This window comes from Scomber scombrus, chromosome 1 (genome assembly GCF_963691925.1).
Source record: "Scomber scombrus chromosome 1, fScoSco1.1, whole genome shotgun sequence".
In the NCBI taxonomy this organism is placed as follows: domain Eukaryota; kingdom Metazoa; phylum Chordata; class Actinopteri; order Scombriformes; family Scombridae; genus Scomber; species Scomber scombrus.
In genome coordinates, this window is record NC_084970.1 from 7,405,183 (window position 1) to 7,432,268 (window position 27,086).

General features: G+C 39.6%; 1 protein-coding gene across 1 annotated transcript; it reads right to left on the reverse strand.

Moving 5' to 3' along the window:
* Positions 1-2,942: 2,942 nt before the first annotated feature.
* Positions 2,943-27,086, reverse strand: slc7a10a (solute carrier family 7 member 10a). Its single transcript, XM_062419772.1, has 11 exons — positions 26,908-27,086; positions 21,033-21,237; positions 19,627-19,778; positions 9,507-9,632; positions 8,395-8,548; positions 8,127-8,250; positions 6,721-6,824; positions 6,470-6,566; positions 6,192-6,341; positions 4,957-5,134; positions 2,943-4,864 (listed from the first exon to the last, which is right to left on the reverse strand). The coding sequence occupies exons 1-11, from the start codon at positions 27,011-27,013 to the stop codon at positions 4,764-4,766; spliced, it is 1,497 nt and encodes a 498-aa protein (XP_062275756.1). The 5' UTR covers positions 27,014-27,086; the 3' UTR covers positions 2,943-4,763.

Below are 27,086 nucleotides of genomic sequence, written 5' to 3' on the forward strand. Positions count from 1 at the left end.
TTCTACTTCTTATTTCCCTTTCTGCCTTGACATAACACTGAACTTGATTGAACCTGGTTGCCTGTGTCTCTGATGCTTTTAGTGAAGCTTATGTGTCTGAGGTATGACGCTGGTGACCTTTTACTAATTGCTGTTGGACTTCTAAAGAATGTACCAGTTTAATTTATCTTAAAATCTACCAATTTATTCCTTTTACAGCATCATATTGATACTGAACAGAAAAGTCTCAGTGGTGCAGGTTGAGAGAGTCTGCGAAATAACTTGCAGTGCTGGTTGTTTTTTCTTTTCTCTGTTTTTTATCACTGCAGTGTGAGGTTTCTGCACTGAATACATTGTCTTTCTTGCTGTATTTCCTTTAAGTGAGCTGATTGTGCCATATGACCCTCATGTGCTTCCTTCTTATAGAAGTTTTGTCATAACAGCTGCTACATGTTATGTGCCATTAGAGATAACTCCATAACCCGTCCAAAGCAATTCCTTCCATTCCTTATTCCTAGTTTTCACATACTGTGCTGTGTTTTGTGCTCCCTTTCCCTCGTACCTCATTATTTAAGTTCAAAGCCTGTTCGAGCTCATATGACTTAAAGTGAAATAGTTTAGCTGCTGTGTGAAAAAACCCAACACATATCTATGTCTTTACTTGATTTGTGATGTACAGAAGTGTCAAAAATGCCTTAATGATTTTTCCTTGCTGTTGTAATGATAGAAGTCAGTGAAGGCTGCGGTTTACATGTTTGAAGAGATTACATTTGCCTGTGTATCTGGACCCAGCTGTGTGGCTGTATAGGGCCTTTGGTTGGTACAACTTGGACTACTCTGGAGTTACTGTGCACTACTGCATCAGGAATCTTGTCTCTGGGATTATTATGGCAGGGAGTTATGGAAAAGGAAACATGTCTTCCCATGACCAAATTCCAGTGTATTTGTCTGTTTAATTAAGCGATAAGCCGCCACATTCTTGTTTTTCATGGTTTTAACACACAGGTAAACACACTGGATCAAGGTCATTGGAAAGTGAAGCACTACTGAACCAGGTTGTCTGATGACATCCCCTCTCCTCGCTGTTTGATTTCCTGTAACATGCTTCTTCTCTTGTTGGCTGAAGTGAACATATACTGTGTTTGTATGGAACCATTTCTCTCATTTTGAGAACTATATTTGTATATTTTGTGCCGAAAGAGAAATGCTACCATCACATAGTGGGGTTTGCTGATCAAAAACCCTGTATATAAAAGCATTAGGTTTATTTCATCATTGTTTTCCGTGCCTGCATTTAATAAATTTGAAGCTGTTTGAATCATTTGCTCTTTTTTGTTCTGGTCTTCTCTCTTGGATAACGTTTTCTGAGGAAAAAAAAAAGATGCAATGTTACTGTCAATATTACTAATAAAATACTGGTAGGTTATTTTATTCAGTACATTTTTTCCATAATATTTAGTCTGTAATTTGACTACTTATTTAGGGTGACCAGACGTCCCCATTTTGGGTGACCTGTCCCCGGTCAAAGCTGTCCCCGAAAATGTCCCCGATTTTGACACTGAATGGGGGAAAATGCGCGCAGACTCAAACACCAGTTATTACGGTAGCCATTTAACGCATCGCCAGAGAAGACGTCGTATGACGTACAGACGTTATCAGGACGTACGACCAGACGCAGCAGCGTCAACAACAACAATCTAAAGGGTGGCAAAAAGGAAAGAAAAGAAGACCAGCGGTCATAAATGGTATGTTGTGTATGAACTTATTTATTTTGTGTGAATTGGCAGTAGACTTGGCTGTGTGTATGTGTGAGAAGTGATGTAACGTTAAAGTAAGTTGTTTATCTGAATTGAAGACCTAACGTAACGTTATAAAAGTCAGTGGACGTTAACATTATGACAATGTTTTCATATCTGTCATTAGTGACGCTGTAACGTTAACGTTAGCTTGAGATTACCAGGTGATGACATTGTATGTGGCTCTGTTTTGGAAGAGGGGGAGGTGGAAGACTGCTTTGGTAGCATATGATTTTCCTGTAGGCATAGGGACATGAGACTCTGTTAAAAATAATAAATTAATTAATAATAAATCAATGGTTGATAGTTGTGTGTGTTAGGCTAACTTCTGTATTTTGTGTCGGGCTGTGTGTGTAACTAATGACTGTAGTAATTATAAATGCAGACCATCTGATTAGCTGATGCCATTGATTTATGGGTGCTAATATTTTGATTTATTAACCTGGTCCTTTTGTGTAATAAAAGCTGGTTAAAATACTTGTCCCCATTTTTTATTTCATAATGATAATATTTAATGATTTTTCACCGCCGCATTGAAAATGTCCCCGATTTTCATTTCAGAAATCTGGTCACCTTATACTTATTTTGTATTAAAATTGTCATAATAACCAAGAGCAATGCTAGTGGCTCTTTTAGGCCGTGCCATGGATGTGGATTGTACATAAACAGCAGTGCTTAGCTAAATGCTAATGTCAGTATTCTAGCAAGGTCACAATGACAGTGCTAAAATACTGATGTTTAGCAGGTATGTTTACCTTTGTCGCCATCTTAGATTAGCGTGTAAGCACCCTAAAATCACAAATTAGCACGTCACAAGATCACCAAAGCTTTTGTATTCATTACCTGGCAAGCATGAATGTCTTTACAAAGTGGTGGACCAACTAGCATAGCTACCATTAGGCTGACATTGCCATTTATAGAACCAGGCTGCTAGCATGGCTAAAAAAATGCTAGTTCTTCAAAAAATACTACAGCATTAATTTATAATTATTTTTATCACTACAGATACATTAACAGTTCAGCAGTACTTTACAGACAAAAGTGATTTGCCCTACTGTTTAAAAGGTAGTGACAGGGAACAACCCCAAGTGAGGGTTTATTTGAGACACATCTCAACACACACACACACATCTATGATTAAAAAACAAAACAAAGTGATACTTCAGGGAAGTTTCTATATTTAATAAGCAATTACTTTGTTATCCATGTACAACTTCATGTACAAACTCTTTAACAAAACACAGGTACACCCATCAATTGAACAGTATGTAAATGTATCACAACACGTCTGAGGAATGTGATCTTTGCAGGAGTCCATGGTGCATATGTTTTTGCAACGGTTTTTTCTTTACACAGTATTTACAGATCTCAACAGAACTAACAGCACCCATACATCACAGACAGACATACATGTTATCTTATTGTGTGCGTGTCTTTTTGTGAACTTGATGCAGTGTGATGGTGGGGGGGGGGATTCCCAGCATCGGCAGGCCTGGAAAAAGGACTGAATGTTTAGTCCGAGTCCGAACCTGCTGGTTTACGTCATGTTAAAATAAGGCCACTGGCCTGAACCTTCATGTGTTCTGTTGTATGTCCAACATACACAGCTTATAGAAAAATGCTGAAAAACTGATGTAGATTACCCAAATACATGTCAACACCAGTACCTCCTGGACTACAGTAAATGAGCGTACCCAGTTAAAGTATAGAAATGAGTTTGGCCTTAATTTGGAGGCACCATAATAATTCAGTGGGGCCATAATATATGAATATGTTAAGTCAGTAAGACTACAGAAAGTCCACAGACTATTGTGTGACTACAATGAATTGATGATTCCATTGTCAGTTGAGTGCTACACTGCAATGAGCCAGGTTTCATTGAAGTGATAATGTGCCTTGGGGGAAACACTTTATGACAATGTGGGAGCATGCCTATGCACAAGTAAACATCACTGCCAACACTGCCAATCATCCAGCTATCTCTCAATGTGACTTCTGTTAATGTAATCCAACAACACGTTAATGGTAAGTACTGTACTGTAACAGCAGATGAGAAACCTGAAATCTAATAACTTGACTTTTGGGAGTTCACTTTGGCATTCCCAGAGATGGGGACATTTCCAAAGCAACTATCTCAATGGAGGCTCACATCAGAGGCATAAAAGACAAAAAGATGAATAGAGGCTGGAAAAAATTGAAAAAAAATGTCAGGCAGTTTGTGTTGTGATAATACAGCTTATTAACTTCTGAGAGAGTAGGCCATTCTTCCAGCTGACAGCCACAAAGTTCCCTTCTTCCTTTTCCAAGGAAAGATTAGCATTGTAGATCATGAAGGTTTCTAAATGATCTCTCATAGGAGAGAGTAGGGATACAATTATCAAAAAAAGGACAGGGATGGCAAGTATTATGAACAGCCATGCAGAGAAACAGGCAGAAAAATACTTATCCAAAGTTGATGAATGGTAAACATCATGTGAATAATTAATGAAACAGAGCTGAAGGTAGCAGTCGTAATAGAAGTATTGCTAAGTGCAGAAACTGCTTGCATATTCACCCCATAAAAGTTATTACACACTCAAAATACCCGCACAAAACCAATGCACTATACCAACACACATTTCATAAGGCACATTAGCACAAGGATTTAGTGGTAGTCAAAAGAAGAAGATCTTAGAAGTGATCATGAAGATATGAAGATGAAGGAGAAGACAGGAAGACAAATTGGTGAGGAGAGTAGAAGGACAGTACTACCAAACCAACAATTAATAACGTGTTCCAGCTCTCGGGCTTAAAATGTGAATGCCCTAAGTAGAACAATCCACTTCTTGGGGATTTATCATCACCCCATTCAGGCTGCACCTGTGCAAGACCACCGACGAAACCATCTTTTTATCATTCACAAACTGACCGAACGATGTGAAAGACTTTGAACACAAAAACTGGTACAGGTGTTGGTGTAAAAAGGGATTTCTTGGTTGACTGCACTGCTCAGTCAGTGGCTTTGGAGGAAGTGAGGGGTTCAGTCTCTGAAGGGTCTCCCTGAGGAAACACCACATAACACAACCTCTGGCCCACGTACGTGACTTTCTCTGCAACACAACAGACAGCAAGATGAGATTTATTGCACAACGCCTGACTGTTAACATATTTTAAAATGTATCATTTGCACAGGCCGACTCACCAACTATTCTGTAAAGCCATTTGGGTTTGTTCTTCCACTGAACACCCACAAAGTAGATGGGGACGCCGGTCAACATGATGACCATTCCAAGACCACAAACCACTGGTTCAGAGTACAGGCTGAAGCCCAGCAGCACAACCCAGAAAATCAAGTAGGTGATGGGGATCAACAAGTTCACCTGCACACAGAAATATTAATATTATATACAGTACTATTCCAAGGTTTGGACACAGTTTCTCATTTGAGTGAATGGGAAGATCTGTTGAAACATATTTACATTTTAAATCTGTACAAGTTTAATAAAAAACCCCAGTATTCTGTACACATATCATGTAATTGACCTTTGCGTCACCAGGGAGCGACAAATTATCACAGTCAATGTCCATGACCACCATGAATGACAAACTACCACTGGGTCAAAGATATCTGATAGCCCATAAATGATACTGTTGACAGCTGCTGAGGCAGTTTGACTGACTGTTGGGACAAGTTGCTGCTCAGCGGAGGTATAATGATATGTTACACTTATTATTATGGATAAATACCACTTGATGCCACATAAAAGAAGTTCCCTAGGTGCAAACCATTACATTTCCTACGAGTCTATTAAACTTACTAGACCAAGTTAAATGGACTTTTCACAGCAGACTGTTTGACACTTCAAAAGCAGGAAAAAGCACAGGTGTAAGTGAGCATGCACAACTCACTTAATTAACGTTAATTGACCACATATGGGGAAACCTGCCAGCAACATTTTGCAGTTAAAATGAGAACGCTACCCTCTGTCAGGTTTATGTTATTAAATGAGGAAAACTGGACAATTGTTTTACCTGAAGGAAAATAAATCACCATGAAATTTACATGAAGGTTAGTTTGAATTATACTTATTATATTTCTATCTATCTGTAAAAACCCTACACATGTGTTTTCTGTCTTGTTGAATGATTTTTAAATATCTAATAGACACATTTTTAATTATGGTCATGTTCAGTTCTGCTCCTCTCTTGTGTTCTGTTGTTAGTTTCCAGTCTCTGGTTGTACTGAGTTTCTATATTTTAACAACAGCTGAAAAAGTGAAAAGGTGATTTTTTTTTTTTGCCATTTGGCATCAGGTGCATTGGTTAGTTCATTTAAAATGAACTGTAGAGAACTATGATTTCATGTAAAGAATGATGTAATGAAACCACAGGTTAAATCTTGCTTTGCAGTGGGCCTCTAGTTTCAGGCAGCCTTACCTTTATGGGTCTGGCCAGATTGGGTCTCGTATGGCGGAGGTAGAGGAGGCCTGCAATGGTTACCCCATATGACAGATAGTTGATGAAGGACACGTAATTGATCAAGTTGTGGGTCTCTCCAATACACAAGATGAATATGGTGGCAGTGCACTGAGGGAAATGAAGGCAGGTTCAAACATCAAGTACATATTAAACTACTAAAAATCATTAATAGTACTTATGTTTTGTGCACTTATAAAGCTAGACAGGGTAGACAAAACTGGCAGTGCAGTACTTACGCAGACCAGCAGGGCGGGGATAGGTGTGCAGTTCTTCAGGTGGATCATAGCCAGCAGGTAGGGCAGGTGACCTTCTCTGGCACCCGAGAAACACAATCTGCAGATAGACACACACACTGATTCAGGTTTATCTGTACATGAAAGAACTTTTATATTTAAAAGGTCATAAAATGGAAAATCTGAGTTCAGTGAGATTAAGGCCAGGGTCAAAGTTGCAAGTAAAGCACAGAAAAGCAAGATGTGTGTTGTACCTGGAGGAGGTGAACAGATATCCGTTAATTCCCCCAAAGGTGGACAGCGCTACAGAGATAGGCATCACCCAGGAAAACATCCCCAGCAGCTTATCCCCAAATGTCTAGAGGAACACAACATTGTTGATTGATTATTGACTTTTACCATTACTTATTCATCCAGTGCTTAACAGAGATTCATTTAAGTCTACAAAATAAATAAATAAATCCTTTTTTTTTTTTTAAAGAAGCCTGTAATAACTTTTTAGAGCTTAGATTTTATTTTTTTTATTTTATTTTTTATTTTTAAATGTCCAAAACAATTCAGTCACAATTCAATTATCAGACACCATCAGCCAACAGGAGGGGTAAAAGTAGTGAGGCCCTATCAACGAAACACCAAGGAAGGAGGGTGCCAACCTTTTGACCCCAGTGAAGGGTTTACCCCCCTACCCCCACTCAAGTCCTGTTTACTCAACAGATCAAAATAGTTGGATGCAGAATCATTTTCTGTAGAACAACTAATCAATTAATCAACTCTAGATGCATCTATTGATTAATTTCACTAAAAGTCACAAACAGATTTAGTGTTTAGTGTCCTCTGGGAATTTTTGGATAATAAGAGATAACATAGTGCTGGTCTTATCCTTTAAAGCTGGAGTGCAAGACTTTTGTCTCCCCCTACTGGCCATGAGAGTAAAGAGGAGCTGTGATTTTCTAATGCGCATCCAAAATGAGAGGCACACAGTACATACGGATATATTTTGATGGTCCAGCAGCCCAAAAACTTATTTTTTGACAGTCCAGCCCACCAAATGCCCGATGGCCAGTACACTACTGGCTGTAACCTACTGTTGCAGCTATAAAACGGTTGATAAATTGTTTAGAGCTTCATACCACCCCCCTCAAAATGACTCATTTCACTATCAGAATTTGATCCATTCAGTCTGACAACATTTGGAAAAACTACAAGAGCCACATGATTAACAGCCAAACGGCCAGCGGGGGAAAGTCACGCCCAATATGAGATTTCAAAACTCTGTATACTGTATACAGAGAGATTTATCAGGCAGTGATAAGTTTAATCAGTATTGTGTGAACTCTTTGGCAAGGATTTGAATGTTCATTTATATGTAAAAGTTCCACGCTGCAGGTTTAAACACCTATGACACTGCTTCTGTTTCCAGTCTATCAGAGGAAAGTAGTCACAAACGTTTCTAAAATTTCCCTCTGCGATCATGAAAAACAGGTTTTAATCTCATTGACTGATTGGTTTATTGGTTGGTATGGATTCTCAGCTTCAGCAGGCTTATGGTCTCATATACTTTATAATAAATACTGTTTCCAGACAACTGAGACTCTTGTTCAGCAGTACAGAAGCAACTATATGAAAAAAAATGCACTCATGCAGATGTAGAGCTGCTCACCACTGCCACAGCGTTAGAGGCCAGCAGCTCAGCAGGAGTCATGGAGGAGAAGTAGGCGATGTTGGTCATGGTGTAGACCAAAGTCACAAGTGGAATGGAAATGTAAATGGCACGGGGCAGGTTCCTGATAACATAAAAGTACAAGTAATGGCAATCATTCAAATGTTCTCAAGTTTTAGTATGCTTACAGAGCCAAAACAGTGGTGACGGTGTTACCAATTACACCAATATAATGAAATTAAATACCACTTGGGTATGTGTGTCATACTTGCGTGGCTCCACAACCTCCTCTGTCACATAGTTGAGGAAATTCCAGCCGCTGTAGGCAAAGGAGGCCTGTAGGAAGGCCAGTGCTATCTGTCCCACTGATGGATCCTCCATGAATTCAAAGGCTGTACTGGGCTTCAGAGCATCATAGTAACCTTGAGACAAGCGAGAAGAGGAGATGTGTATAAGAGGGAGGGAAAAGATCATGGCAGTGGTGGCTATGTATATCTACTAAATACCAACACTACATTTAGTAAAATAATAAAATCCATAAACTTCACTATCTTATCAAATCGAAAATTTAAAAAGGTAATAGAACTTTAAACAGGTTCAGAATCTGAACGGTTGTCATTACAGTGCAGCTTCATCTTCACTGAAGTTTAAAGGATAGTTTCAATGTCCATATTAGCATGTCAGTATTGTAATAAGAGCTACTTGGAAAAAATGTCAACCTTTCCTTCAACTCTACAAAAAAATTCTGAAACAGATGCTAAAAATTCTAAAACAGGACAATATTAAGGCCTAAAGATGTAATGTAATTGAAACAACAATGGAGTCACACATACAGTCTATACAGCGTAATATTACAAGTTACTCCCAACATTACATAAACAAACTTTTAGAAGTTATGTGCAATCATGTGCACAAGGGGTCACTAGTTTCATTACATTTTTACAGCTGTGATGTACAGCAGCTTACTTCATGAATAACTTTAAATACAGTTCATGGCTCCACATGTGAAAATAATAATGATAAAGGCTTATAAAATGCTATATTTGCTGCAAATAGCAGGCACTGATGGAATTCCTATTTGTGTTTTTAAATGTATTATAACATAAAGTTGTACCATATGTGTGTTGTGTACTGGCAGATAACCCAAAAAATCCACATACAGAACAGTTTGCAGTTTATTGTTTCTCAGATATCATGTTTATACTACAGTAATGTGTATTCATAGGTCCTCAACAGTAAAATCAGCCCATATATGAGTGATAAATATGATCAATTCACAGCATATATCTTTGCATAATTAATTTAAAACCAAACCACAGCAATAACTGTCATCATGACCACTGTGTGCGTGTGTGTGTGTGCGTGTGTGTGTGTGTTTACCTCTACAGATTTGGACGATTCCTACCACTATGATGAGTACCAGAGCGAGAAGTTTTCCAACAGTGAAAATATCCTGGATCCTCGTCGCCCAGCGCACACTGTAGCAGTTCACCCAGGTCAGGAACACTGCATGCAAACAGACACACACCAATACATTTAAAATCATTCTAAAACATGTTTTCTGACAGGCTTTAACACTTAAAAACAGAGCACCCTTTGTAACAAATTTGTGTTACTTCAGCAATATCAGAGGAAATAAATACACTTTTATTAAATTAATTGATTGTTTGATGAATGATCTTCACCTTAAGGGAAAAGCAGTAAAGGTTTTCTCCAGTTGGATGCAGGTTTTACACAATTTAGTTTGAGGTTCGATATTAAACAGGTGAGCTCATAGTTGAATTTGCTCTGATGGGGGGGATTTTTAGAGCCAAAACATCTTCTGGTATCAGAAATCAACACATCACAAAGCCAAAATATAGAGATTGACTAATATTACACACTGTATGTACATTTTTCTACATTGATAGTGCTGAGTCATCATTTCAGTTAGTACAGTTTTGCACTGTGGTGCAGGAAACACAGGCAGATAACTTTTTAACAACCTCAGCTAACACTGGAATGTGTGTCAGTTTCAGCAGACAGAGCTCTGACACTAATCACTTGTAGTCACTATAACACAGCTGTGTGCCACTACAATATGAAACCTACTTTGTTTGATTGCAAGTAGTCTGCTGCCTCTCTCATGTTTCTGTTATGCATCGTCTCACTGACTCCACGTTACTCTATTTTCAGCACACAAAACTACAAAAGATACAACACCTTTCCTGACAAAACAACAGACAAAAGGTCACTGGCATCAAATACTTTTTATTTCCTGCTTCCTACATGAGTGTGTATACTACATGAGTGTGTGTCGCTGCCTCACACCACTCTCTAAGCCACTAACCTTCACATTCACCCTGTTTTTTTACATGTTCGAGCACCACCATTAAACAAGGGCTGCCTAAATTCCAAGTGAGTGAACCAGATCTAAGCAAATGCAAGTATCTCTGGACTAACTAACTAAGCACGAGTTCTCTAAATAACATGCAATTTCTTCTTTTCTTTACATTTTTACAAACCTGTTGACAGTCAACTACTCATAATTATGTATCAGTCTTAGAAAGCCAACTTCATCAGGTGTCTGTATGCCTTTTACACTTTGTTCAGTGTAATGTTAGTTCTCTGGTGTCTAGTGTACATGCACGCATATATTTGTGTATAATCTGAAAAAAAGAAAAAAACACCTAACACATATACACTGTCAGTTCTATGGGTCCTTACTATTTCAAGCTATTCTTTTGTCTTCCCCTCTGACACAGCTTTCTAATTTAGTGCAGCCACCTGCTGGTTGGCTGTGCCACTCAATGGCGTGAGCGGGTGTATCATGTGAAAGCTTAACATTACTGTAAGCCAACGGTGGAGTGGGAGGGTGGCTTCTTGGACTGTGTCCCCAAATGTTTTCTCAAAAGGCCCAAATCTTTGTTTTTTTTAATAACTTCAACTTTGTGTCGTTCCCCCTCAGTCTCTCTGACTGCACTGGCAAATCAATGGAGCATAAGCTGTTGTGTTGCGTGTGTCACAGTTTGTCCTAATTGTTTTAATTGGTTTTCACAGCCAATACATTTGAACTGTAATCACCCAATCAGTAAAGAAGAATGGCAGATCACACTAATCAAGCACTGATCTCCTTTGCTGTTTGTTTGCCTAGCCTTAAGAAAAGGCTATGCACTTGAGTGTTATTAATAATTTTACTATTCTTATTTATTTATACATATGATTGTATGTTCAAATATGTTAAGTACAGTGTAGTTATATCAGCCATTTAATAGATAAAGGCTGTTCATCTGCGCTTAATGCCTGGGATAACACACACAATAAATTAAAATGACCTTTTACAATATCAATAACATCAATATCTACACAGAAACACCAAAACTAAAATGGATTTCTAGAAAAGATATGTCATTTCATTATATACTGTCAATGGCCATAGATTTTTTTACAAGGGAATATATATCATTATATAAATGGTCCTCTGCTGTCACCCTCACGAATGTTACAGGACAAGACATGATGTGCTGAGAACAAAGGAGTAAAGAACAGAGGAGTAGAGGACAGCAGAGATGACAGGAGTAGATGTAAAAGAATAAGATATTCATTTAATCTTTTTTACATCTTAAGTTTACGGTCAAAGACCTTCATACATTTGTTGTTTTTAAAATGTCTGCTTTCAGTGGAGGACATTTCTAGGAATGAATGAGTGAGAGTAGTTAAAAAGAAAAGAGGGTGGAAGCGACAGAGTGAATAGATAATAATATATGCCCATGTTATTAATCCTACTATGCGATTCCCTAAAGGCATCTAATATAATTAGAGTACTGAAGACCACATTTACTTGGCATTGGTGGGCCTCCTGTTTACACCAAATCCCTACAATACGTACGTTATGTAACTTAAAAATAGAAAGATGGTTGTATCAGACACTTTTCCCCTCTTTTTAAGTGACAGGAGTGGTAATTAGTCATCCTCAACATGTATTGTGTTAGGGTTTCAGAATGTTGAAGACAGTGGGAGAACATTAGATACAAAATAGGATGAAGGCTCAACAGGATTATTTTTTTCCTGGGCAACAATTGTGTTTTTCCCACATGATGTACAGTTTTAGACATTCTATTATCTCACATGGCTTGCAAAATAGTGCATGCATCTGCCATAAATGAGAAAAAAATATAGAAATTTAGAACAAACCATGAATGTTTGCAATGTCAGTGTGCTCCATGTCAACAGACAGGTAACTGCCTGTAAGGTGGTGGAACCTCCTACGCTGGCCTTTATACTGACGCTAGAGATTAGGAAATGGTTTATGCCACAGGGTGTGTCTCAGAGTGAGTCTCTCACTGTCCATCTTCCTTCCACCTTCCACCCTCTCATCTTTATCATATTTTTGTATCTTGTCTTGTCTCTCTTCATTCTTATATTATATAATTTATACATTTCATAAAACATTTTTTCCTCTTTTGCATACAAACACAATCTCCTGAAGTAGCAGCACAACAGTCTTCAAGTGTGTAAGCTTGTATATGGGCGGGCGGTGTTATCGACCATGCCATCCATCACTGCAGTAAAGTTCCCCTCCAACCACATAAAATCTCAACACACTGCTTCCGCTGGCGCAAGGCAATCACACACACACACACACACACACACACACACACGCACATACACATGTGTGGATTTTTGGCAGGATGTTTTGGTGGCACCGGGCAAAGCTTTCTCTCCTTTACAACACAGCAATGTTTTATAGTCAATTACCCTTGAGGTTACATGCATTTCCGTTCCTGTGAACCCCCCACCATCACCACCTCCTCCACCCCCAGCTTCCCTCTGTCTTGACCCTGACAGGAAGGAGGTGCCAGTGGGCTTTGAATGTGACAGCGCAGGTAAATCTGTGTCCTGCCGTTACAGCTTCTATTGAATGCTGCCTCAGCACTAGAATACTAAACTAATTACTGCTTTTACTCTTAATGGATTCTGATCCCAACTCAGTGCAGATTTATCAGGCGACTCTAACTTCAGGAACGCCTCCTGGTCCAGGATCTGGTCACTGGAGTCACTGAACTGGCAATAACACTGCCAGTCCTGTCTGTCCACCATAAGGTATCTGACACCAGAATAATTCCAGTAAATCTACAGGATTTAGGTGTTGGTGAAATACATGCACAGACATGCTGACAGTCAACATAGTACAGTGAATGATGTAGAGCAGGAGCACATAAAAGGAAGGCAGCACCCAGCTATCACAGTAAATTTTCTTGATTAAACTCCCATTGGGACTCACTCTTTTTTTTTTTAAACGAGACCTATCAAAGAGGGCAGCAGCACAGACTTGCACATATATGGGACAGCACATAATTATACAAATTATATAGTGAAGATTATATCAGTTTTGTATGAGAAGAGGCAAAAATGTATCTTTGAAAAGTCTTTTACAATTTTTTCATAAGACTTTCTTTCCATGGATTTCTGTGTAAAGGGCAAATAAAACACTCCTGAATAAATAAATCACATTTTACAAGCTCCTATCTTAATTCAACTATACTCAGGAATAACCGTGTAAGTCGTGTAAGTTCATCAATCAGATGCTCATTCATTCAGTCAGTCAAAGCTGGCCAAGCTGCTGCAGTCAGGCCAAAAATAGATGAGAAACATCATATAAAAATGCAATATTATTTTTTTTAAATTAGGAAGCAACTTTGTTCATTAACATCTGAAGCATTAGAAAAGGGGATTCTATCCAGAACAGCTTACAAGTTAACTGTTAGCAAAGACGCTAAAGGGTTCAAACCTCTGTGTGAGACACATGACTATGTCCAAGTCATTTTCTTAATGAACCACTTTAATATATCTGTCTGCCATAGAGCCATAGATGACTACTGACTATGATTCCTCAATCAAATTGTAAATGAGTTTTGTGCAGCCTTCAAATCATCTCAAGTAGGAAAAGGTTCCCAATTTCGACAGAAAAATTGTGAAAAAAAAGTGTAGAGATACAGCAGAAAGTCACCATGGTGTCAGTGTGCCGGACATTTGCAGGAAGTTGCATTCGACGTTGTGGAACCGTTTTGCCATTAGGCTACCTTGATGCCAAAAAGGACTTTTTATGTCCAGATTGAAGTCCTTGCGCCAATCGCGTCCAAATCGGAAACCTTTTGTCCTTTGGATAACCTCGATGCCAAATGGAACGCTTTCTGTCCAGATGCTGTATTTTGCTCCAATCGCGTCCAAATCGGAAACCTTTTGTCCTTTGGATAACCTTGATGCCAAATGGAACGCTTTCTGTCCAGATGCTGTATTTTGCTCCAATTGAGTCCAAATTGGAAACTTTATGTTCACTTTAAGTGCATTGTTCCAGTCGAGTCCAAATTAGCCATCCAGACAAGGTACAGTGCTGCAGCTGAGTCCAGATAAGTAGCTTTTGGTCTAGGTGCAGTATTTTGCTCCAATTATGTCCACAGCCATTGTTACTAAACATATTTCAATTTCCTGTCAATATGCCAGTAAAACTTCCGTTTTGGGTGCTGTCCTAATGGTAACCCTGAGGTCCCTATGTTAAAGGTTTCTGAATGGACAAGTAGGTTTAGGGAAATACATCAATATAGAAACCCTTTACATGGGGACCTCAGAGCTCCCATTTGGAAAGGATTAGTGTGGGAGTACGTAAGGGTGAGGCTGTCCCCAAATGGGAAAAAATGGTCCCAAATGTAAGTGTCCATTCAGGAACCCCTTGGGTCCCAATATAATGGGCTGAATGGGCAGGTAGGTGACACTTTTGGTGTTATCTTAAATAAATACAAAAAATAATGTCAGAATGTCCCTCAGAGTTGAAAACAGGTCAGGCTTGTAGAGCTGCTTTTGCGATGCAACATATTTCAATTTCATGTCAGTATTGCAATAGGAAGTCTTTTTTTGGGGTGCTGTTAAATGGGAACCCCAAGGTTCTCCATATACAAGGTTTCTGAATGGAAGAATATATTTAGAGAAACTTATCCATTTAGAACCTTGGAGTTCCCAAATGGGCCGTTACACTACTACTAACATAAACTAAGACTTTTCTAACAGTGAAAAAGGACTTGCTATTTGAATATTGACATGAATTTAAAATATGTTGCATAACAAAGGCTGCTCTACAAGGCTGACCTGGTTCCAACCCCAAGGGACATTCCTGAAAGGATATAGGACTGCAAAGGTTGTAAAAAGACTTGCTTGAGGTTGTTGTTGCTGCAACCTTGATACCGTATGGGCCATTTTCAGAGGAAATATGTTTTCAATTCAAAAGTAATGGGAGGTGTATGGCAAATGGGAACTCTTGACGAAAATGTTTGAAAAAAATCGCTGCACAGACACTGTAGACTGTAGCCCTCTGGCAGAGTCTTTGGCATCATGTTTGGGATGTGAATTTTTCCGGGCCCTGGAAAGGATTGGCAAAAAGGGCCCTTTTTTCCCTTATCAATGAATAGTGAGTGTTTCAGAATGGTAATCGAGTTGTATGGTCAGTGCAGAAGTCTAGGACTGCCAACTTTAAATTGAAATCACACTACCACATTTAATTGTAATTTGCGCATGGTGTCTCCACTTATCCATAGGCTGCACAGTGTACAGCTCCATTCATTTTGTGTCTGCACGGATTCTACTCGAGTAGTTGAGTAGTAGTACTTTTCCAAACATCCATAAATGGCAGAACAATGACTCAATTTTAGAATCTAACGAAACAAACAGTACACAGTGTGCTGGCTGCGCAAGCCCCAATTTAGTTCAACTACTGGCAGCAGTTCAGGTATTGGCACAACATATGGTCAAAGCAAATGAAAACTACAAGAAACTACAGGAAAATAGTCCATCATATCATAAATCATATCGTAATTTTCAATTAGAGTTGTTTTTTAACATAGTTGGGTGCTGCTTGAGAAAGAGTGTCCCATTTGAATTAAATCCAAAAAACCTGCAAATTCAAGACTTTTTTGTGTTCATCATACTTGTAGTGGAAATATATTATATTTACATTATATATATATATGTATGTATATGTCTGAAACATATTACTCCTAACAACCACAACTGCTGCACCACCACACTGATGTGGCACATACAAGCGGTATCTAAAATTGGCACCCTGCTGCGCTGGAATGAACAACAGAAGCTACCACTTCTGTTTCTCCTTAGTAAAAAAAAATGAGAATGTGTGTCCTTCTTTGAAAAATAACAATTCATCACAGACCTATTATTTGTTGGGTATGATATGAAATGAATGTTTTTTTTGGTTAGTGAGATTTGTTAGAATATTTCAGTAATAATGGGGAATATATTTAGTTGTTTATTGTTAAAGCTGTATTTTTTTTGTAGGTTGGTAGTTTCTATTGAGTCAACCTGATGCATATCTAACAGGATAAAGTGGTGTTACACAGTCAATCTGACATTGGTGTACTGCACTCCTATTCTTGGAAGAACACAACCAGCCCACAACTAGACCGGTCTGGTTTTCACTCACACATGCAGGCAAATACACACACACACACACACACACACACACACACCTCACCTGGGTCACTTGTGACTCTCATGCAGTACACTCTGCGGTGGAGAAACTCATACATGGGCTGACTCGCATTCATAAACCCTTCACTAAGAAATGTTCAGTTGACATAACAGGGGCTTTGAAAGGGCAGTTAATCCTGAGTGCCTTGCTAAGAAAAACAGTCCACTAAATGCTTAAATGTTTTTTCCCATGATACATTTTATCATGGGATTGTATCATTTTATCCTTCAGCTTGTTATTTCACAAAATAATTTTCACAGTTGGAAAAAGCTCCAGTTTTGCTTTTAGACAGATAATGACTGACTTGATGTGTTGGTGCTTCTACGGGTCAATTCTTGTGGACAGTATGCATCATTTCTGGATCTATCCATAAGTGCATTAATGATAACAACTGTATGGTGACTCACTCTATATTGATCTGAGTGAGCTAAAGGCTAAAATAATATGCGACCCCTTGAATGAAAATAGCAATCCATCCTCTTCTCTCATTAAAGGCTGTAGGTAATGATGACAACAAACATACAGATTCACTATACACGCCCACAGCACATAATGGCATACAGACCTCATGATTTATAGAGTTTCACTCCCAGGTGCCTGCATTTGGTGCTTTAGAATTACGGCACTATAGTGAAAAGACCGTCAATTTCTCCAACATTAATATTCTTGTAGGGTTCAGGGGCCCGTCTTTTACCAGAGTGATACGACATCAGGCATTGTTCTTCTTCACAAGTTGCTGGTAAAGTTTCAGACGTGAAGACTAAAGTTTATATAACAGCCCACTACAACCTTCTTATGACTGCAGGTCTGAAGTGAGATGCCGTGGATGAGAGTGTGTGACGGGGGGCGGTACCAAACAGCCAATAGGAACAGCAAAGAGCCAACCAGAATGTTAGTTCTGGCCAATGGGATCCCCCCATCATTGATGTCCAAGGTGTCCTGCCCATTTCCTGTTTCCATGGTGCTCAGTGACAGGAGCGTCACGGTAACCACTGTGAAACAATGCACAATGGCGCAGACACACCCTCTCATTAGCGGCGTCCACAAAGGCTGGCACCATTATGTAGTCTGACACTGATACTGACACACGAACATGTGCACGCACACACACACACACACAGAAACAAGAGCAACCATACTCAACACAAACAACAACACAAACACACATACACACTACGTGGGGCCCTAGCCTAACTAAACTGCAGTTGTAACATTCTGTAGCCAAAAATAGTGGAGGTGCATCGGTGTGATCTGTACATGCTAACCCCGGCCTGACACTTGCACAAGCACTCACGCACAGATACCCATCCCTCACTTCTCCTCATCTCCCTATTTCCCTTTCTCCATCCAGTTCAGACGAGATCAAACTGGCTGGCTAGTCAACCAGATACATGCTCAGTCTGTTTATGCCATTGGCTATTTAAATACTGATTGCTGTACTCCAACATTTCGAGACCGCTGCTGATCTGATTAGAGGCTGGAAATAGAGCACCGCATTTCATACGGAATTACAAAATGACAATGACAGCTGACAGCATACTGTGAACTACCACAGTATCTTCATGTCATCTAGCTATGAGATGAAAGTTGCTGGATTTGGTTTGAAGAGTTTGTTTTTCCCATTTAAAGTTTCTGTGTCTTTTACCTCAAACAGCCTCTTCACACCTGTTTAGCCACTAAATCCAAACCGGTCAAAACTTCTGCTTTGTTCTTGTTCTTACTTGTTTCCCTGGCACTTCCTTTTGTCACGTTAGTATTTATTTAATCGACTGAATATGCTCTGATATTTCGCCATGAACTTCCTATCAGTTGCATGTAATGTTGATCTAAGAAAGAAGTTACTTATCTGTTTACCTCACTGGGAGTCACTCTCGGTCAGACAGTCAGATGACCAGCATGTTTAAAGCGACAGAAGGTCTGAAGTGTGGTACTATGAAACAGGATGTCCTGATGACAGAGACAGATGCTGCAACAGCAAACAGGAATGTAAGCCAGCCAGTCACAGTATCAATACACCTACGGGGTTCCTCAGAAATTGGTTTCTATGGTGTCTAGCCCACTTTCTGCAGACGGACCACCAGAAACCCATTAACAACTCACCTACCCCAACAGACCTGCTATTAACCATCTTGTCAGTTGAGAAATAAACTGAACTTCTGCCAGTCACTGACGATCAACAGCCAATCATAGTGCTGGACCAAATTTTTCACATCCCAACGTGACAACAGATCTGTTAACTAACATTTCACTTTGTCAACACAATGTCAAGGGTATTCCTACACTGTATAATTTCTGTTTAACAAATCTATACGCAAAAAGATTTGAAAGATTTAACAATATCTACATTCATGGTGTTGGTGTGATGTCCCCACAGCTTTTACATTTTAATGCTGCATTCTTTAAGAGGAAGGTGAGACATTCCTAGCTGGCAGGTTGCATTACAAACTGCGGTTGTTAACATGGGTAACTTTGAAGTTTAAATTTACCCTATATACATAGTGTTTTGGTTAATTGCAGGGCATGGAAGGCTGAAAATGAAACTGAAGATTGTTTTAGGGAATATATAGCATATACAAGGAATTCTGCTACGTCGATGTGGCACAAGATAACTGCATTTCAGAAACCTTGAAGTGAGGAAGTCCTGCCCAGGTTTGTTACTTGAAATTCTCTTTCTGTGCCACCTTTTCTTGCTAAAGTCTGAGTTTTTTTAAAACCTGACTCTGGTGTTTTAAGTTTCAGCAAGAAAAAAAAAAAGCAAGATAAGATAAGCAAGCTTCAACACTGGAAGATCTGAGGGAAAAAGACTAAAAGGTTTGTGACACACTGACTGACAAGATCATCAGCGGGAAGCAGAGTGCGGAAACATCACAGGAAAGCACCAGAAATAGAGACGAGAGTCTAAACAAAAGAAGTTATGAATTATTACTAAAACTCATTTGGACTAAAGGGAGTTTCAGAAGACTTCGGCTGTTTGTGACTCACAGACACAGGTGGTGGCGAGGAGTCTGGTGGCAACGTATGGAGGCAAGCAGTTCTGGAAGGCCGGCTGCAAGACGTAATTAGAGAAGGTGAGAGCGATGACAGCCAACGTGGTCGGATACATGATGAGGACGGCGCTCCATAGTAACAGGAAGCTACAGGACAAAGACACAAAACAGCTGTCAACGTAACATATACGTACAGTATTTTTTTAAAATCTAGATGTATATGGAGTCGTTGCTGCTACAATGTTATTCAAAATGTTCAGTTCCATTCTGACATTGAGTTAACATTTATAGTCAGACTTCCCAGTACAACCACAGTTTCCTGCTGTTGGTCTAATTACAACTCCACTGCAGCAGTTGGGGATAGGGAGGGCATTTTGGCAGCAGTTGCAGGAAACTGAAAAAGTAACACCTGTTAACATGGGTCAAGCTAAATCCCGCTCTGCTCAGTTTAATGAGGTGAAAACTTGCGAGTTGTTTTTTAAGATGAGTATCTCTGAGTATTGAATTTTAAACCAAAGTGTACCTTCATGTTTTTAGCCAGTTTGTATTTTGGCACATCTGCATCAGGAAATGCTGATTTCGTTACTAGCAGTCACTGCTAGTATAACCACCTGGCTTACTGTCATACTGAAAAGGGAGGAGTGACATCAGAGACACTTATCACTTGAGTTATGAGAAAAGTGGTTTTGCGTAGGAGGTAAGTTATGTCAGTGAGGTCAAGGAGGGCACAGCAGGCTGAGCAGTTTTCTGAGCGTGAGAATAGACAGTGTTCATCTGTTTACCCCTTTTTCCCCCCACAATTTCTTATTCTTGTTAGCTCTTGTTTTGTTGTGGCATCTGTGTTCCCATTCATTATTCCTTAATAAGGTTTCGTGGAAATGAATGAGCTAAACGAAGCCACACTGGACTGAGCTGGTGCCTCCACAGACAAGCAGAGTGCCAGGCACATTTGACCTTCTCAGACTTACAGTGCTGCTGTAGGATCATCTGACGGGTCACCTGACCACATAAAAGTCACAAGACTTTCAGAGCTGATTGGTTCCAGACGGGCTGTCCTATTGAACCAACCCTCTTATGTCCATGCAGTGTTGTATTATAATCCATGCCAAGCAAGCAAGTCGAGCACAAAGCTGAAAAAACTTGAACAAATGAGGAATACAATGTCATGTGTGTCATTGTATTTTGTACGTCATGTATATATTTTAATCTCACATGGTTAAGCAATTTGTATAGCTTTATGTAATAGTATAATTTTTTATTTTTTTTTAATATTTAACTGTCTTTTCATCTGTCATGGACGTGATGAGACTCATATACTGAGATGTGTGACAAACTGCTGCCGTTGTTGAGGCACTGCAGTTATGAGAAAAAAGGTAACTGGACAAAAACAACAGTACTTACCCCACTAGCCCTCCAAAGATTTCCGTCACATATGAATAATCTCCTCCAGACTTGGGGATGGTGACGCCCAGCTCAGCGTAGCACATGGACCCAAGGGTACAGATCCCCCCTCCACAAACCCACACGATGAGTGACAGCCCCACTGAGCCTGCATGTTCCAACACACCTTTAGGAGAGATGAATATCCCAGAGCCGATGATGTTTCCTTAGGGGGAAAAGCAAAGATAACGACGGTTACTTACACTTGCATATAAGAAAATATTCATCTAGAAGGTACAAACTTCTGCACAATTGTTACATGCAAAGCTGTCATGATTTAACTCAAATTTGCATTGACCTCTCGACGTTACAAACATGTGGAACGGAGTGCATTTCTGATAGCTACATTAGTAATAAGCTGTTGTTTTAACTGAGGCTTGTCCATCCACACAGTTAAACACAAAGATAGAAATAGTCTACACACAACAAATCCCAAGAGGCTTATTAAAACATCCCAACCATTTAAATGAAACCCAAAGGGATTCATTAATTAACATGTGCAATCTCTAAAATCACCTTATTATATATAAATCCCTATCATAGTGTATTCAAAACTTAAGTTAGTTAAGTAGGTTTTTGGACAAACAGTAATGTACCCTTTAGGTATAAACCTACACAAGTATCAATAGTAAAGAAGTCAAGTGGGTCGGAGGTCACAGGGAAAATATGGAAGAACCGGTCTGAGCAACCTTGTGTTCTAACCTGATTTTTTTTTTACACTTTTTTTACACTGACGTTCAGTGGAGTCCTGGATTTATGTTGACATACTCCTTTTATTTAATGTTTCGGTCTGTGGGATTTATTAGGCAAAAGGCAGACAACAATATCATAGCACCTCTTTTGTTAATTAGTGTGGTCTGAGGTTTTTTAGGATTGCTGGCTTGGTTTCAACAGGTTCAAGCGGTTACAGCATTGTTTCTTCTCAGTGTCGTGTTCGAAAATAGCAAAACAAACCTTGACTAGAGGTATTTTTCTCTTTCTGTTGTAATTGGCTCATAAATTAAACCTGATACTCAAACACCAACAATTATTCCTGGGCTGCTGCATTGTTTGATATTTGTTGCTTCATCTAACAGCATTAACATAACTACCACTTAATGACAACATTAGTGCTTTCAGATCAGCTTTGGACATAAAAATCACACAGACAGCTGATTTGTAACATTACTGCTATACAATATGTCTGTGTTCAGGAGCCGTCGTTTTCTTGTGGTTTTCTTTCGGGCCGCTCAGATTGTAGATAGACGGATAAGAATGTCTTTTGAGCGAGTGCAGTGAGTTGTTAAGAGGGATATCCAAATATATAAGGTATGTTTCAGATCAGTGCCTGACTCATTGCTTTCTCAGGGGTTTTGATGAGAAAACGGAGAAAGCAGCACAAGCTCTTTCAAGTCCAGCCAGTTATCATGCTCTGTTATGATATGTAGCTGAATATAGGAAAATAATAACTTCATTCGGTCTTTGAATGCGTCTCTTGTCTTCTGTTTTATTAGTATAATTAGGCAAAAGAGGAAAAAATAAGAGAAAAAGAAAAACCCCAAACCACAACTAAAGTCATGAAAAAATGATCTCATTAAACGTCTTTGCTTATGAACACATGGAAGCTTTTATACAACTCTTATATCACAGAGGTCTGATTAAATAATAATTTTAATAGGGAAACATTTTCATTAGTTGTAACTAACAGAAATGACTTGAACCATCCAAATAGTATAAACTTCAGTCCAAATGATCACAAGCTGCCCAAAACATCTTTTACATGCCCAAATGTGCAGAAACTGCCTGGTTTGGTGTAACCAGACCCCCAGTTCCCTGGTGACCAGAACAGTTACCAAAGCAACCTATTTCATTGATGATGTATATACAGTAGTTGTGGAAGGAAACCATCAGAACAGCTGCAGCATTATTTGTTTAACTAGTTAAATGGCTTTGATAATTTACATTTAAACCACAGCGGTCATTAGAAACAAAATCACCTGTCCCAGGTATGTAATGACACAATCATGATTCTTATCTTATTTATAGAAAGAATGGATTAAGCCAGTTTGGCTTTGTGCTGTGGTGGGAACATGGCTCACTGAAGTCCAAGCTCAGCTGTCCCCCAAACAGGAACAAACAGGTTCCCTGGTGGCTCTGTTGGCCAAGGCACACACTAATAAGCCACCATGTCCTAAGGTCAAATCCAGCCTGGCACTTACATGTCACCGGCCCAAAGCAAAGAGACGACAAAAGAAAAACTAACACACATAAGAAAATAACCAAAACAGCAGCTGTCCAAGCAAACATGTTTTGCACTGTCCTCTGTGTTTTTCTTCTCCTTTTTGGAGAAGTTTGGGGCAAAAGGAGTCTCCACAAAAAAAATACATAAATAAATAAATAAAATAACTTTGTCCAATGTTTTCTCTGTGAGGCACGCGATCGCTCCGAACGCTTCCTAATGATGCAGAGGGTGAGACTAGGTCCGAGCACTGCATTTATCACTGTCAGATTTGATTGTGGGGGACTTGGTGAGATGCAGCGCGGTTACATAACGCCTGTGTTTGTGTTTGTTATGTCATAAAGTTTGGCATCACGGCTGAAAGCGTGAATCACAGTCTTACTAACCCTCTCATCCTCTTGCACCGGCCAAGAAACCTCCTTACATTTTTACTGCTCAGATTAATCACTGCTTTTTTTTAAATTCAAATCGTGGACCAGAGTGAGGAAGTCTTTCCCGCCTGAATGCAAAACAAAGTCTCTGACTTCAATCTGAAAAACTCGTAGTAGATACAGTGTTTTTCTTCCTCTATGTGGACCCAACCAAGTGTGGGGCAGGGTGTGACAATAACAGTGTGCCCCGAGGGGAAACGATCTGTAGTTGGTTGCTGCACCAGAGGCGGAGCTGGTAAAATGTAGGAATAGTACTTACCCTGGGTGGTGTTATGATTTTAATATTGCATTAAATAAGTGCATCTATTTTGGTTAGAGATTAGTAATGTGTGTCATTGGATGAGGTCGGTTTACTGTCTAGCGTAAGCAGCAATAGTTGTAACATAAGCAGTCATAGTGGCATGCAGGGAAGCAGCAGCCAAGTGCACTGACTGATTTAAGGGTCCACCTTACTACACTGCAGTGTTAGATACACGAGTAGGCTGTATGAGGTGGGTAGTAGCATGACTCAAGTTGTCTCTGTGTACTAGCTGTGCGGGCTTCACTCCATCTGTGCTTCACAGCAAAAAATGTTGCAGGTGGTCAGCATTAACGTCACCAATTAGAGGCTTCATTTCACATTAGCCATATTATATTAAACCTAACACATAACCCTTGAAGCTCTGCGATATACTGTAAAGCCTGATCAGAGCTGTTGGTGTACTTTGAGAATTCAGAAAGGATTTGTGCAGCTACTGTTTGCCAAATGAACACAAAACTGAGTTAAATGTGCAGGTGGGAGAATGAGTATTGACTGGCATGGTATCCGTTTCTATCAAAGCACAAAAGGCTTGACCTTGGCTAGAGAGATAAGCTGATAATAGCTGCTGATAACATATTTAGTTTCAAGTGTTAAGTGCCTTTTCCTTTGTAATTCTCTTACAACATACTACAGATTCTGCTTCACATCCCACTCTCCACTGAGAAAGAGCTGTTTGTCAGTTGTTCTAACTTCCACTATTCTCCACTTATTACTTAAATCTACCCCTGGAGGTAGAGCCTGGATGTTTGTGTGTTTTTGCTGAGTTTTATATTTACAACCAAATATATACACGAAACACAAGGATGCGTGAACTGTGAGTATCCACCATGTTCTACAACTGTAGAAACCACAGTTCCACAGTCTGTAATATCCCAACGTCCGTCTCCAACTTTCAGTCATTGTGGTTTGTTGTGCTCTCTCTTCTTCTTGTGTTTCACCTATTTGTGGTTCAGAACCTTCTCATTTGGAGATCTCATCCACAGAGGCACAATTGGGACTCATGGAAGTCATGGGAGAACTGAATGTCCTCCTACTGTCATACATGACCTTTTAGCTTGCCAAATTATGCTGCCCCTGTCGGATGATCACAAAGGTGATTTACTGAGGCTCATGAAACAAGAGAGACTACTGAAAAACCAAAAAGGTGAACTCATATTTTGAGATTATCTGGCGTTATAACTTTAGAGAGACAATCTATTTGTAATTGAGTAATGTCAGGCGGTCTTTACTTAAATGAATGCATCCTCTCCCCCAGTTCATTCCCGCATTCAGCTTGTCTTCCTAATTCTGTGGTGGTCATGTCATAGCCCAAATGTATTGTTGAGCCATTAATCAAACTCATGATTTATACTACAGCCCGACTGATATATCGGCCATCTGATATTATCGGCCAATATTGACCTATCACAGATAAATCTGTATCAGTAAATATTTTGTCCAATATGTTCTTATATTTTTTACATATGTATTCATAAAACATTTCAAATAATTATTATAATGACATTCACAATGATAATTTAATACAATAAAGTTTATTGTTAAACTGTAAAATGTCATACCTACCTATTACAGATCTTTGTCACAAGTGTTTGATGCAACATTTGAGGGATCATATGCAAAATGTGTGTTTATGTTCTGTACATATAATTTCATTGACCAATATTGTTGATATCGGAACTTTTTTACTCCCTAATACCAGTATTGGCCTCAGCCTCAAAAATTGGTCCGGCCCTAGTTTATACTGCAATAAACTGTAGGCTATAGTTTTATATATTTTGAGTAACCAGCAAAACTTTGAGTGAAATGAAAAGGTCACAATGCTGACACTAGGCATTGAAGTATACAGTGAAAAAGGGGAGGGAGGTGAACTATTTCATTAAATTCACCAAACCACAGACCTGAACACCTCATACAAAAATAACTTGAGCACATTCATGTCAGGAAGTCAGTGGTGCTGTTCTCTCTCCCTTGACTCCAGAAATATACAGGCTACATACAGCATGTGAGAGGCTGCTTATCAGCTGGCAGCTGACGCCTGGGGAACCCTCCGAACCCATCACTGTCACATTACAATAGCATAGCATACTACATAAACCTTTGAGTTTATTGCTGCACATGACCTTCCCGCCACTGCCGTTACACTGAGTACATCATCACATACAGGAAATAATGTGCAACTTCCTGAACTCTAAACAGACTTTCACTTTATACCCCCCCCCCCTCATGTAAACGACCGGTCTTGCTCTGTTAGGATGAGCGGGTTATGATGCAATTATTGCAAGGACCATGCTAATGCCTTGCTTTGCCCGGAGGGAGATGAACCCTTAACCCGGGCACTTTTACAGTAGCCTGCTGCTCAACTGTCCTTGTGAACCACATGGAGCCTGTGCTGCTGCTGCATGTCGTTCAAGTTCAAAATGAGAAGATCCAGCCACGTAGGCATGTCCATATTCAGATCATCTCGACTGATGCAACAGTTTCCACTCAGAATCTAAAGTCCTGCAGCCCGAATCAGAGCCAGACATCAGATGTGGACCATACGTGCGTAAAAGCCACCTTCCTGTGCGTATTTTGGCGGTTTTGTGCTCAAGTGAAGCAACTCAGCCATTTCTAAGTCTATGTTTTAAGTGAAGTTCATATGCGTACAGTGTCCTTACAGTAGATCAGGACACGGGCGAAAACGCACTCCTGCTGTGTCCTATTGTTTTTCATGCTGTTAGAACTTTGACAGGGCAATAAGTGCACAGCCGCCACGTTACAGCAGTAAACTCCACCAGCCGGCCGCTCAAGCACGTTTCACAGTTAACTTTTCCTCATAGCCCAAACAACCATAACGACACGCTCTTCAAGAACAGATCACTGAGACAAAAGCTGTCACACACTCACCGATGATGATAGCGCAGGCGCTCAAAAGTCCGATTTCTTTTTTCAAAGCAACTCTGTCGTCGCCAGAGGAGTCTTTATCCTTCTTCTTTTTCTCTTTGTTCCCCATCTCCACCGCCTTGCAAAAAAGTGTTTCCTGCCTGCCTCGGTTCAGTCCAGATACAGTAGACTGAACCAGGCTG

Coding starts and splice junctions, on each gene's coding strand:
- slc7a10a (XM_062419772.1), bottom strand. CDS start 27,013: ATGGGGAACAAAGAGAAAAAGAAGAAGGATAAAGACTCCTCTGGCGAC. Junction 19,779..21,032: donor ATCTTTGGAGGGCTAGTGGG/GTAAGTACTGTT, acceptor TTTGTCCTGTAG/CTTCCTGTTACTATGGAGCG. Junction 5,135..6,191: donor ATCTGGCCAGACCCATAAAG/GTAAGGCTGCCT, acceptor TTCTGTGTGCAG/GTGAACTTGTTGATCCCCAT.